The 14,794-nt window shown below is 29.8% G+C and overlaps 1 protein-coding gene across 1 annotated transcript in view; it reads right to left on the minus strand.

Moving 5' to 3' along the window:
• Positions 1–11,744: 11,744 nt before the first annotated feature.
• LOC117178415 (tyrosine-protein kinase RYK-like) overlaps positions 11,745–14,794 on the minus strand; it is a 102,475-nt gene continuing 99,425 nt past the window's right edge. Inside the window, exon 8 of the mRNA XM_033369842.1 lies at positions 11,745–12,118. Coding sequence (XP_033225733.1) covers positions 11,870–12,118 — 249 coding nt within the window. The 3' untranslated portion in view covers positions 11,745–11,869. The remainder of the gene's footprint in view (positions 12,119–14,794) is intronic.

The following is a 14,794-nucleotide window of genomic DNA, read 5'->3' on the forward strand; positions in this document are numbered from 1 at the left end:
AATTTTATTCGATTCTTATAGAGTTAGATTCGGTGTGGTGCGACTTTTTGCAGAGTTAGGATGGATATTGTAATAATAATAACAGTAATTATTTGGTAGGTTGTGCGTCTGAATGCAGCAGCAGATTTTTGTTTATTTCACCCGGGGGCACAACAATTCTCTTTAATTTTGCTATACAAGATATATACACACAATTTCTTTATTTTCAGTCTTTGTTTGTAAAAGTAATGACTTTACATTTTGGGGGGAAATTTACAATTTGCTATCTTTATGTCTATCTGGTTTGGTGACTGATAATGACTTTCATCATCTTTTTGTTCTTTCTCCTCCTTGACATTTTTTCTCTTTTTCTGTTTCCTCTTGTCTCTGTATCTGAGCCAATTTTTTGGTTGGATGTAATGGGGTGAGGAGTGACAGATTCGTTGCTTATCGTTTCCCGTCTATTTTTTGTCTTCTTCTACTTCCTCCATTATATGCCTCTGACTGCAAGCTAATTTTTGGTTGGAAGTAGTGGGGTGAGGAGTAACAGATTCGGTTTGTTATTTCTTGTCTAAGGCATGGGCTGACTCGCTATGCCTTGCTGATGAGTCCTAGGTGAGTTGGCCTAAGACGAAATACTCTTATCTTTTCCTGCTGTTCCAGCTGTTGCTGCTGCTCTCTGCAAATGATTGCTTCTCCTTTCTTTCTTTCTTGTTTTTTTTTGCTTTTTTGCTTACTTGCTTTCTTGCTTACTTGCTTTCTTGCTTTCTTGCTGTCTTGCTGCTTTGATTGCCTGGTGATGATTTATGCCTAAAACGTGTTAGGCTAGTGAAAAACAGACCAACAACCAACCATCGACGCCCAATTCTAAAATTCAGAATACATATTAGAAGAATCCAACTGACGGAGCGCGTAGCGCTCCTTGCATGTCAGGTAGCAAGCTTGAGAAATCTATGCAATCCTAATGCAAAGCAGAGCAACAACCAACCATCACCCACCAATATTAGAACGCAGAATACATATTAGAAGAACCCAACTCAGGGAGCGCGAAGCGTTCCGTGCTTGTTAGGCAGGAAGCTTGACAACTCTATACAAACTATAGGAAACCGAGAACAACCATCAATCATCACCAGACAATCAAAGCAGCTAGAAAGCAAGAAAGCAAGTAAGGAAATAAGCAAGAACACAAGAAAATAAGAAAGAATGGGAAAGCAATAATCTGCAAACATCATTACAAAGAAGCAGGAACAGTAGGACAAGATAAGAGTGTTTCGTCCTGGCACAACTCACCTAAGATTCATCAGTAAGGCATTGCGAGTCAGCCTAAGACATGAAACAACAAATTGAATCAATCACTCCTCACCCCACTATATTCAATCAAATAATTGGCTCAGATGGAGAGAATGGAGCAAACAGAAGAAGAGAAGAAATTTAAAGTAGGAGACAGAACCAAAAATATGATGAAAGAAAAGAAGCAAGCATCAGCCGGCACCTTGTATTGAAAGATCAACGAGAATTGTTGTGCCCCCCGGGTGAAAAAAACAAGAACCTGCTGTAGCACCCAGACGCACAACCTACCAGAATTATTATTATTACTCTATCCATCCCAACTCTAAAAAAGTCGCACCACATCCAATCTAACTCTATAGAATCACAGACTATAGGGCTGATAAGTTGGAGTGGGTGATCCTTTGGTCAAGATCTAAAAATTTCAGAATAATTATAATTGAAAGGACATCGATCAGCACACACAGAAATAAGGGTGCAGATCGACCATCCCACAACTGAAAATTTAAATGTCTCATAACTTGTTTTTTTCATATTAGCCATCTGCACGAGCGGCCGCACATGCAATAGAATCCAAAACCAAATTATTTAAACACACCGCAATCGTAACAAGGCTTTAGACTGGTGTAAAGAGTATTTGAATATCACCGGACATGTTTAAACAATGAGGTAAATGGTATTGTTAGCTATCACCAATCCTAACAAACAACTTTTGGTTAGACATATTCAGACAATTGTTCCATTAGAGAGAGGAAGGAAACAAAGAGGTCCATTGCAGCCTTCGTCCTCACATAGTTCTCCTTGTTTCTTTTTTCGTCCTCTCTAAACTACTTTGTTTTTTTTACTAGTTGTGCATCATAGTTCGCAGACTCCTTCTGCACCTCCTGTGGAGTTTTGGAAGATCCGATCCCCATACATTCTAAAAAAAAAGACAAGAAAATTACTGTTACAACTCTTAGGACCTGATGTGCCATTAATACCATTATAATACAAAAAGTATTGATACAGAAATTCCCTCATTTTATCCATGAAAAAAACATGAGCTAAAAAAGTATTTTAAGTTATTATTTTCTTTTATTAGAAAAGAAACTTTAATCAGGATTAAAATTTATTTGATACATATAAGAAAATAAAACGCTCATAAAAGTGAGCACGAATAAACTCATTTATAGTGAATAGATCCATTTTAGTTTGCAGCAGTATTTCAGTTTTATTGATTAGATTGTCAATAATTTTTTGTTCAAACTAGAAATGGTATTCCGTTTAATTTACGAACTGCCCATAAAGTAAGAATTATACTTTAACATACATAAAATTCACATTTCTTCTGGATAGGAAAAAGAAAAAAGCACTTGGTTTTCTTTAACACGTATATTTAATTTTCCATTGAAAAATAATGCCATTACATCATGAAAATAGGAAATAATAGAATCTGCACAAATCAACTCACTCGGCGCATCGCTATCATTCATCAGACAAACATATTTACACTTTAACTGGTACTGATACTGACAATATTTTTATTGAAGAAGGAGGAAGAAGAAGAAACAACAATATATAAGCAGTAGAGGAGGATGAATTTTTAACTTCTTTTTTTATCTGTGATCATTCAAAGCTTCCATCCTCCTTCCTTTGTAGCATGATTCGAGAGCAAGCGTATTATGTAAAAGAAGCGTTTTTATACGCATGTGAATTTTTTATGTTAATGGTTGCCTTCTAGCAATTTTAATGTACAGCGATAGCGAAGAAAGTGTGCAGCTCTAATCTACCCTGTTCCTCCAATAAAAAACATTTACGAATATTACGATTACTCGTAAATCTGACATAAATTAATATTTGATTGCTGCTTATGTATAGTAATAGCGAGATAGTATTAGACAGATAGAATATACTTCATTAGTTTGGATCTTATGTAAATAGATTCAACATTTTCGAGCTGCTGATTAGGTACGCAGGATAATGCATTATGAGAGAAATGTATACCTTTTGATATAAACATGAATAAGAAATTTATTTAGAGAGGATATTCAGTCACCTACACTGTTAAAAATTTCTGTTGGAAACTTCCACTACATGTATTGGAAGTTTATTTCCGAAACGCAAGGTAACGCTACAATAAATAACTTTGTAGTTTCCGAATGCTGGAAATGGTATGGTACCTTACCTGTATTGGAACTTTTAAAAATGTTTAGTAGCTGAATTCATGGAATTTAAGGAATTCGTGGAGTTCGCAGAATTTACGAAAGTCAAGGAATTCACGGGATTTATTTAACACCCGGAAGCCACGGATTTGATGGAATTAGCAGAATTCACGGAATTCACCGGATTCAATGAATTCACGTGATTCAAAGAATTAATGGAATTTTTGTAATTTACGGAATTAATGAAATTTGCGGATTTCAAAGAATTTAATGATTTCACAGAATTTAGGAAATTCACAGAATTCACGAAATTAATAGATTTCATGGAATTTATGGAATTCACGAAATTCATGAGATTCAAGGAGTTAATGAAATTGATTGGATTCACAGAATTTAAGGAATTTAAGAATTGAAGGATTCACGGAAATCTAGGAATTCACGGAATTCAAGCAACTTACGGAATCCAAAAAATTCACGGAACTCTAGGAATTCATGAAATCAAGGAAATTCATAGAATTCATGGACTTCACAGAATTCACGAAATTCAAGGAATTTATAAAATTAAATTAGTTAATGAAATTTATTGAATTCACGGAATTTACGGAGTGTACGAATTAAAGGAATTCAAGAAATCCAAAGAATTTGCGGAAATCAAGGAATTTACGGAATGCTAAAAATTCACGAAACTCCAGAACTTTTTGAAATTCACGCAATTCATGGAGTTCATTGACTTCAAAGAATTTATGGACTTTGAGAATTCAAAACATTCACGGAATTTATGGACTAAACGGAATTCATGGAATTTACGAAATTGAAGGAATTCGTAAAATTAAATGAGTTATTAAAATCCAACGCAATCACGCAATTCACGAAATGCATTGAATTCTTGGACTTTCAAGAATTCATTGAATTCCATGAATTCCCTGATATCCTTGAATTCCGTGAACTATTTCAGTTCCATGAATTTCATGAAGCCCATGAATTCTATGAATCCCATAAATTCCTTAAATTCCATGAATTCCGTGATTTCAGTGAATTCCTTGAATTCCATAAACTCTGCAAGTTCCTTTAATCCCACAGATTTCACGAATTTCACAAATTTCTTAGAATTTCTCGAATTCTATCAATTCCTTAAATTCCATTAATTTTGTGAATTTCATAAATTCCGAGAATTCTTTGAATTCTCGGAATTTATGAATATTTTTTGTTTAGCCTTATTCATTAGTTTCATATTTCTTTTGTCCTTCAGAATAATTGAATGAAATATACCAGCATAAAAATACGTTCCAGACTCTAGATAAAATAACATTATTGTAAATGTACCATTGAAAAATTTCCATTTTGTACCAAGTAGGTACATTTGCAAAAAGATAAAGATAAAGTGTTAGCTAGAGAAAAAGTTTGAACGGAAAGAGAGTAAAGCTTTTACTTTACAAAAGCTGAAGTTAAATGTGTTGTCGAGGAAAAACCAGAAATAAAAGTTCATTTTTCAAATGACCCAGAACCAAGAACATTTGTAAGCGCGTAACAGACAGCGAGAGGGTGTGAGTAAAAGACAGGACCTACAATGTTGGGAAGTGCGACACACTTTGTGTAGTCCGGATTTAAAAGTTAGTTCGAAATAAAAAAGTGCGCGGTGAAAATTAACATTTTTTTTAAGCAAAATTTTCATTATTGTACCTAATTTTATTTTTAATATCACAAATGTTCTATAAAGTTTCTTTAAACCATTATCCTTTAGTCTTCACTCAGAAAGGGATTTGGTTGAATCAAGAAAAAAAAATGTCTGGTTCAACCATGGAATTAAATTGTTGTATGGATAACTAAATATTTGTTTGTTCTTATTAAATTTTTAGGCCATTAAACAATAAATTTTTGATGAGTAAATCAAATATTTTGCTGAATTCACTAAATTTTTATGTAGATCCAAAAAACAGTCCTTTGGTTGAAAAAATATTTAACGATTTTCTGATTTCAAGAGAACTGACTTATTAAAAGAACCCAAAAAAAATTGAACCATTTCTGGTTGAAAAGTCTACCATTATATTTTTAGCTGAGAATCCTTTTTTTGATAAATTTTTTTTTAGAAGACTAAAATATTTGGTTAAAAAGTCATCTTTAATAGATGAAATCAAAAGTTTTGGATTTAAAGTAAATAACTTTTATTTTCGAAAATTAAAATAGATGATTTAGGTTGAAATTTAACTGCTTTTTTAAAAATTTGTTTATCGTTTCAAAAAATACTTTTTTTAACCAAAAAATTAACTTCTACATTTGCGGCTGAAAAACATATCGTAATTGGTTTAAAATTCAACTACTTTGTTGAAAATTTATCTTCTAGATTTAAAATTTATTATTTTGATATCAAATTCAACAACTTGGTTGAAAGTGCAGAAAATTCCTTAAGAATGTATTTCCTGTTATCAAGATTCATAATTTTAATTGGAACTTTAGCTGTTTCCTTGAAAATTTATATTCTGGAATTAAAATTTATCACTTTGATCCCAAATTTGGCTACTTAATTCAAAATTGACCTTTCTCGTTAAAATTGCAACTAGTTCGTTAAAGTGGAGCACATTTCTTTAAAATTTATATCCTTGTGTTAAAGTTCATCATTTTGTTTTAAAAATGTCAATTTTATTGAAAATCAAACTGTTCTGTTTAAAATTTATCTTCTGGATTTAAAATGTATTATTTTGGTTACAAATTCGACTACTTGTTTGAAAAATCATATTTCTTGTCAAAAATGCAATCACTTGACTAAAAGTAGAACATATTTTCTAACATTTTATTTCTTAATTTGACGATTAATTTTTTTTTTTGTTAAAAATAATTTCTTTAGGCTTAGGTTGTAACTGTTCCATTTTTGGCTTAAAAATTCAAATATTTCGTCAGAAAATTTCATTATTTTTTTGCAAATGAACATTTTGGTTGAAAATCAACATTTTTGTTTACAAAATTCAACTACTTTGTAAAAATTCTTCCTTTTCTATTTGAAATATAATAATTTCATAGAAAATTTTAATACTTTAATGAAAATTCAGCTGAGTATTTCAAAAATTACTTTTTTTAAACAATATTTTAGGGGTAGTAAATTTAATTATTTTTTGCTTGAAAATCCATACCTTTTTGTAGAAGATTGTACTGTTTTCTAATTAATTCTCTTTTTCGGGAATAAAATTAACCCATTTAGGGAGAAAATTTAAATTTTTCGTTGAAAATTCAACTAGTTGGTTAAAGAGGACCAAATTTCTTAAAAAATTATTTCCTTGTGTGAAGGTTCATCATTTTAGTTTACAATTTTATAATTTAATGGAAGATTTAACTGTTTTGTTGAACATTCATTTTCTGAATTTAAAATTAATGAATTTAGTTACAAATTTGACTCTTTGGTTAATGAATCTTATTTTTTGGCAAAAATTCCGTCACTTGATTAAAAGTGAAACATACTCATTAAAATTTATTTTCTGAAGATTCATTATTTTTGTTTTTCGTTGAAAATAATGTCTTTTAAATTATCAATTAATTATTCCCTTTTTTTGGTTAAAAATTGAACTGTTTTGTTAGAAAATTTCAGCTATGTGATTAAAAATTTAAGTACTTTTTTAAAAACTAAAATTTTTTGTTAAAGATCTCTCTTTTTTTAACTAAAACTGTTTTGTGAAAAAATTACCTATTAGATATAAAATGTCAGCATATTGTTGAAAATGAAAATTTTTGCTTGAAAATTAATAATTTTTTGTAGAAGATTATACTTTTCTGGTTTAATAAGCGGCTTTAGAGACAAATTGATAATTTGAATAAATAAATAAATTCGGTACATTTTTTTTTTAAATTTCTTCAAACGGTTGGTTAAAAAAAGCCCAGGATTAGAAAATAAGGAACTTTTCTAAAACTGCAACTTTTTTAGACAAATTTTTTTAAAATCTTTGAAATATTAGAAAAAAATAAGGAAAAGTGATATTTTTAATTTTTTTTAACAATAACTTTATTTTTCACCTTCCCTAATAGCCAGTTCGCATGTGAGAATCTCAGAAGTTCGAAATTATTTGAAAGTTTTTTTTAATGCGTACGAGATTGTGTTTTTTTATCCAACAAAAATATGGTATCAGAATATTATTAGAACGTCCTTTTACGTAACACTAGAATATCAGCGAAGGTCAGAAAAAGAGATAGAAAAAACCTGTCTCCTATTTGAAAATTATTTGCAACGTTGCAGATATCTTCGCTGTTTTATTTAAAATTAATTAGAAATTATTTAGAAATTAAAAAAAAAATCTTCTGAGAAATATTTCATGCCAAATAAATAATTTTTCAATAGAATATTTAATTGTTTTGTGAATTATTGAATATTTTTTACTTTTTTTGTAAATTTTGTACTTTCAATTTTTATAAAATGTTCGAAAAAATCAAGCTGATTAATATTTTATGCCAACAGGCAATTTTTAATCAGAAAATTGACTTTTCTGCGACTTTTTGAATATTTTGACTATTTTTACAATTTCCTATGAATTCTTGATGTCCAATTTATGAAAATTTTTTTTTTTAATCTAGGGAGTATTTCATGCCGAATACACCATTTTTGATTACGAACTTTACTACTTTGAATTTTTTGTGTGAATATTTTTACTGTATAAAAAATTTCGTTTAAATTCTATTTGTTTAGTTATTTGAAAAAATATATAAAATTTAAAAAAAAATTATATTATGCTGTATAGAACATTTTTAATTAAGAAATGTACTACTTATAATTAATACTACTAAGATTTAAACTATTTTCAAACTACTAATAAATTATTTATATCCGATTATTAAAACAAATATTCTAAATTTAAATTATAAAAGTATTCAAAAAGTCAAGTGCAAAATTAATAAACAACAAAAAACTGAAGATTTTTCAAAAATATTTTTCGGAAACCCCTGTGTATCTGCCAAATTTCTACAGAAGTATACTAGGTTGCGGCTAGTTAGGCGCATATTGTCTGACCTTCGCGCAATCGTTCTACTGGACTGACGTATAGTGTTGGAATAAGTGGCTTTTTTGGTTAAAAATAACGCAAAGCAGATAATTTTTTACCGTTTGTCGCGTATGCTTTCGTAAAATAGCTGATAAAATTTTAAAGGCAATTGTTAAATTGTATTTTAAATTTATTTTCTGAAATTTGTTATAAATAAAGGAATGTAATGAAAAAACTGGCATTTTTTCTATTCAACGTTCACGGTCCTCTTGCAGAATACGAACATTTTTGAAATTGATCACAATATATACAGCAACATTAGTTGAAGATTTTATGCCATGAAATAATAAACAAAAAAATTTGTATAAACAAATTAATTTTCAAAAGTGTGTTTTTTTGAAATTTTGAGTAATTTTAAGTTTTTCAAGTATTAGTTCAAAACTTTAAGGTCGAAATAATATTAGTGTGAACAAAATGTGTGCTTAGAAGATTATTGTTAATATAATAAACAAATTTAGTCCACAGATATAAGTAAAATATTTTGAGTCAAAAATTTAGTTTTATCTCAAAGTTTATTTTAGTTTAAAAAACTCAAAAAATTCTGAATAATAAATTTTTCTTTGAAAAACACACAATTTTTTTAACTAAAGTTAAATATTGCTAAAATTAAATTAATTAATTAAAATTTTTATTCACATTAATTATTTTGCCACAAAATTGGGTTAATTAAAGGTTTAGTACAAGGACGTATTTAAGTGACATTGAATTCAGAAAAATAAATTTAAATATTTTAAAAACAACTTTGATACTTAATAATTATTCGCTTGATTTAATTAATGACACTATTGCTAAACTTATTAATGAAATTGAAAATACTAGTTTTAAAATAAATTAAAATAAATAAATGGTAAGATTCTTACAACAAATTAAATTTATAATTTACATTAAAAATTAGAATTGCTAAAAATAAAATATTGTCATATTGTCAGAATTTTGAAAGGAGTTAAAAAAAAATTAGTTAAAACTCCATTTTTGACTAAAATTATTTTATTGTGTATATGGTCCGTAAAACATAATAAATCTCCAATTCGTGATATTCGTTGTATAAAAAATTGTTCTTTTTAAAATTTGAATCCCTCTAACTGTACATTTCATTATTGAATTCTCAAAAATGTTATAAACAAATACATTAATCGTTCACTTGTCAGATAATTTTTTCCAATCACTTCTGTTTTGAAAATTTAATAATTATTTCATCAATATTCAGCTTTAGTTAATAAATGGTGTATTTTTTAAAGAAAAATGTATTATTTCGCATTTTCTGATCATTGTTTTTTTTCAATGTAAGTCCTTTTGCTTGCCTTTGCCGTAATAAATTAAATACTAGGCCCAATTATACAACAAATTTTATTTGATTGAGATAAATAAATGCAATAAAATAATGCAATAAATTATGCATTTTCTAAAAAAAATGGTTTCGATTATGGTCCAGCCAAATAAAAGGCCTGGCATTTAAAAAACCATTCTTTTTGTCATAAAATGCGTAAATAATGCAATTTTTCCAAAAGTTCATAGAAAAAATCATAAAAATTATCAAGTCATTAAAGCTGTTAATTTAATTGCTATGAAATTTTCAATTGCAAGGATTGACATTGGATTTTTTTAAATACTCACTTATTGTTTTTCTTTATTATATTTTTTAATCATATTAACAAAAATCATCCTTAAATTATTGAAAATTGTACAAAATAAACTTTTAGCAAATAATTTGTTTTTATAATTTTGTACCCGGAAAGCCAAAGAGAAAAACCTCAATTTTTTGTTACATTTATTTATTTATAAATAATATAAGAAACAAAATAAGAAATTGTGCTCCACATTTCATTTTTGAATCTCATCAGCTTTCTTTCAAATCTCATCAGCTTCTTTTTCTAATCTTATCAGCTGCTTTTTCAAATCTCATCAGTTTCTTTTTAAAAAAATATAAGTCAAAATCAGTCAAAAAAATTCTGTTCCAAATATTTTGAACCAATAAAGTCGTTTTTTCTCACTGTCTGATTTATGAGGAAGGGCGTAAAGGAACGATCTGATGAGTTGATAGCCTATCCGACTTTTTTCTTATTTAAATTTAATTAAAGTGACCAATCATCGGCAGTTGTATATAACTTTATGAGGTTAGACTTTATAACTTCCAATTTCCTGAGACTTTTTTAAAATTGGAATCTCGTTTGATTTCAGTTTCATGAGTTTTGATATCAGTAACTTTATTTTTATTAGTATAAATTTAATTATACTTCTAGATATTTTTTTTCTGATTTCTGAACTTTTACTAAAATCGGCATTGACTCCCATTTTTTTCCTTTAACTTGTCAAAGCGAGCATACATTTTTCCATCTGAATTATTTGCGATTGATTTCAATTCCATGAGTTTTGATTCTTATCAGACTTTTCTTTGTTTGAATTTGATTGAAGTGAAGAATAGGGTGGTCCAAAAACGTGAGGAAAATTTTTTATTAGAATTTTAGTAATCTCACCCGTTCAAATGAAAAAAAACCTAGAAACTTGCGGTTTGTTAAAAAACGTCCAAATTTTTGTCAATCCTTCAGTTAAGCTGAGGTTATAATTAATTCTGTTTAAAATTTACAAAAAACGTCTTTTGTCCTTTTTTTCTAAATCCTGAAAATTAAAAAAATCTAATGTTTTTAGACCACCCTAGTGTAGAGTCGTCAGTCACAGCTTAAAAGTTTGAACCTTTTAACTTGTACCTTTATCTTAGAGACTTATCAGTATTCGGGACATGTATCGTGAGCGGTTAAATTCTAGCGCCATTTTCACACAAAGCTCTCTCCTTGGACATTCGATCGCTACTTTCGAGAGCTATTTGTCACACAGGCTCTAAAGCACCCTTTACTTTCAACACTTGCGACAAATTGATGTCGGCGAAGGTTTTATGCGGTGAGCGAAGCGATTCCGGTCCAGGAAATCGATTCTACCTTCCGCTTTTCTTACGTAATCTATTTGACCCTGCAATATTGTTTTTTTTTGGTGGGGATGACCCCGACTAGATGGCTTTTAAACCCTTCAATTGCGTGCAGCAAAAAATATTGCTGCAAATTTGTTGCCATTATGCTGCAAATTTGCTGCCATATTGATGCAAAGTTCCTGCTATATTACTGCAAAGTTGCTGAAATGTTGCTGCAAAGTTGATGCAAAGTTGCTACAATTTGTCTGCAATTCAGATTCAAAGTTTCTACTCTGTTGGCTTTGGTTAATCCAAGTAAGCTTTTCAAAAGTAAGGTCTTAGAAAATTTCGATCCAACATTGGAATCTATTGCAGAGAATTGTAGTAACATTGCAGCAACATAGAAAGGCAATATTGATCCGCAAAAACCATTCATTTATTGCAGCAAAATTGTAGAAAAATTGCACCGCTGTTTACAGTTTTCTTTGAAGCTTCGTGTTTGCTTTTTTTCGTGAAACAACCACTTTTACTTTGAGATTCTTTCAGATGAATCCACTAAGGGCATCGTGGAATTCTTGCAAGTAGGCGAGAAGTTGAGGCATAGTGGGTCTGTCCCTGGCGATGCCCAGCCAGCAAACTGCCATGACAGCGAAAAGTTCGTCGGGGCATGGTCTAGGCTGAACTAGTCGGTAACCATCTCGGAGGCACACCATCATCTCGAAAGGATCCACCTCGACGTAGGGTTGCTGTCCCATGGTTGCTAATTCCCATAGAAAAACGCCAAATGACCACTGCAATGAAAGATAAAAATTAGTAACAATAGGTGACATGCGCAAGCAAAAAAAAGACGTTTTCTAGCTTATTAAGATGTTGATAAAGCTGTTTAAATATTTCTCTACCTCACCACTTCCTCTAACACTCCCTCTCTTCTATCCTATCCTATACTATCCGATCCGATTGTTTCCTAGCCTCAATACGTCGACCCCACTCCTACTTTTTAAAACTATTTTACAAACCTTGGAGCTCCCAAGTCTCTTATCACAAACCCCAGGTTTTGTAATACGAGACTTGGAAACCCTAGGGTTTGTGAAGTAGTTTCATGCTCGTACCTGCATACCACCATTTATAAATATTTATAAAAGTTAAGTTGTATCATCATTTTTAGAACCATAGTGTTTGTCATGAGAGAATTGGAAACTCTAGGGTTATTAAAGTAGTTTCATATCCGCCCCCTGCATACCACCATTTTCCGAACCCTAGGGTTTGTAATACGATATTTGAAAACTGTAGGGTTTTTAATTTGAGACCTGGAAACTCTACGGTTTGTTGAGTAGTACCATCATTTTCAGAACCCTAATGTTTTTAATAAGAGACTTGGAAAATCTAGAGCTTGTAAGGTTGTACCGTGATTTTCAGAACACTAGGGTTTGCACTAAGAGGCTGGTAAACTCTAGGATTTTAATAAGGGACTGGGAATCTTCAGGGCTTGTAATGTAATTTTGTACCCGCTCACCTGCACACCGCCATTTTTGAAACACTAAGGATTCTAATAAGAGACTTGAAAACTCTAGAGTTTGTAAAATAGTTTTGCATATGCACACCCACAAAGCGCCATTTTTGGAACCCTAGGGTTTGTAATTAGAGACTTAGAAACTCTAGGGTTTTTAATAAGAGACTTGGGAACTTTAGGATTTGTAAGGTATTTTAGCACCCGCTCACTTGCATACCGCCATTTTCGTAACTACGAAAAGTAGTATACACGGCACGGGGTTAAAACATCGCGAACGCCAACCCGCCCTCTTCTCCAGCCAATATGCGAGTCGACGTTCGCAATTTTTCAGACCCCTGCCACGTAAAGTACTATTTTGATCTTTTTTGACCCCCTCCACCTGTAACAGACCGTAACATTTCCTTTGGACACCCCCCCACCATTTCCCCGACGCTATTACGTACAATTTATTGTACTATCGTTATAAACATAATGGACGTTTTCCAAATAAAAATAAGATTTCCTCAGAATAAGTATTGTCTACAAATAGACAAAACAATATTTTGAAGTATTACCGAATGCTTTTTTAATCAGTTTTTAGCCAAGAAAATATGTTTTAAAAGTTTTTTAACACGTAAATTCGAGCTGAAATTAAATTATAAGAATTGAGAATAATAAAGTGTAATCAGTTTGCTTTTAAATTTATATAAATATATTTTTTATAAGTTTCTTGACAAAATTAAAAAAGATTTTTCAGTATTTCAGATTTCTCAAAAAATATTGTAGAAGATTTTAAAGAAACCTTTTTTAGTTTATAGGAATTTACGAAATAATAGGAAAAATTCGAGTGATTTTAAAAGATGCTTAGGAGTTTTGAAAGTTTGAAAGAAATCAAAGCTTTTAATCTTCTAAACCTTCTCAGGAATTAAAAAAAATTGGTTTATTCTCCCAAAACCTTCTGTTTTTGTAATTGTTTTCTCTGAACTTTTGAAAATTATGTTACAGCTTTTAAAGTTTTTTTTAAATCTTGAAAACCTGCATTTCTAAACATCTTTTAAAGTTAAAAATTCAATTTGAATCTCTTCAATTGTTCTAAATTAAAAATTCTTTATTTTAAATTCTTCCTTCCGTCTTCTGTTTTATTTAAATTGATTTAAATTTTTTATTTTTCTAAACATTTCTTAAATATACTTAATTTTTCTGATACTTTAAACTCACCAAATTGACAAATTTTGCTTTAAAATCTTCTAGTCTTTTTCAAAATTTTGGGGAATCGTTTGAGCTGATTAGGAATATTTATTAATTTTATCTTGAAGCTCATTTGTTTAAATAAAAATAATTTGTATTTTTTTGAGAAATTTTCAGTAAAATCTTTTTTAATCATTTCAGACTTTCTAATATTTAAAAATTATTCGAACTTTTCTTTAATTTTTTTAAACTCTGTAATTGAAAACATCGCCTTTAAATCTTCTAGTTTCTCTTTTGACAATTTTCTAAACCTTTTCAACTGTTTTAAAATCTTATCAAATAATCTTCTTATATAAATTTATCGAAATAAAAAATAATTTTAATTTTTCGTAGGAATTTTTTTTCATTTTCGTGAAACTTTATAAAATTAAAAAAAAGGTTTCACGCGTTTTCATGATTTTGAACTCGTTTTAAAACTTCTGAATACTTCTTACACTTACTGAAATTTTTTATAAAATTATGTAATACGGGTAAATTGCAAAATTAAGCTTCAAAATCTTTGACAACCTTTTTAGAAATTTCAGGAAGTAATAAAAAAATGTTGTAATATTTTTAAGGTTTCTTTTCGACTATATTACAAAACAGTAATTTAAAACTTTACTATTATTATTCAGGACATTTTTCTCATTTATTCTCAGAGAAAGAGAAAGAGAAGGAGAAGGAGAAGCAGAAGGAGAGGGAGAGGGAGAAGGAGGAGGAGAAGGAGAAGGAGAAGGAGAAGGAGAAGGAG

The sequence above is a fragment of the Belonocnema kinseyi genome, chromosome 8 (genome assembly GCF_010883055.1).
Source record: "Belonocnema kinseyi isolate 2016_QV_RU_SX_M_011 chromosome 8, B_treatae_v1, whole genome shotgun sequence".
In the NCBI taxonomy this organism is placed as follows: domain Eukaryota; kingdom Metazoa; phylum Arthropoda; class Insecta; order Hymenoptera; family Cynipidae; genus Belonocnema; species Belonocnema kinseyi.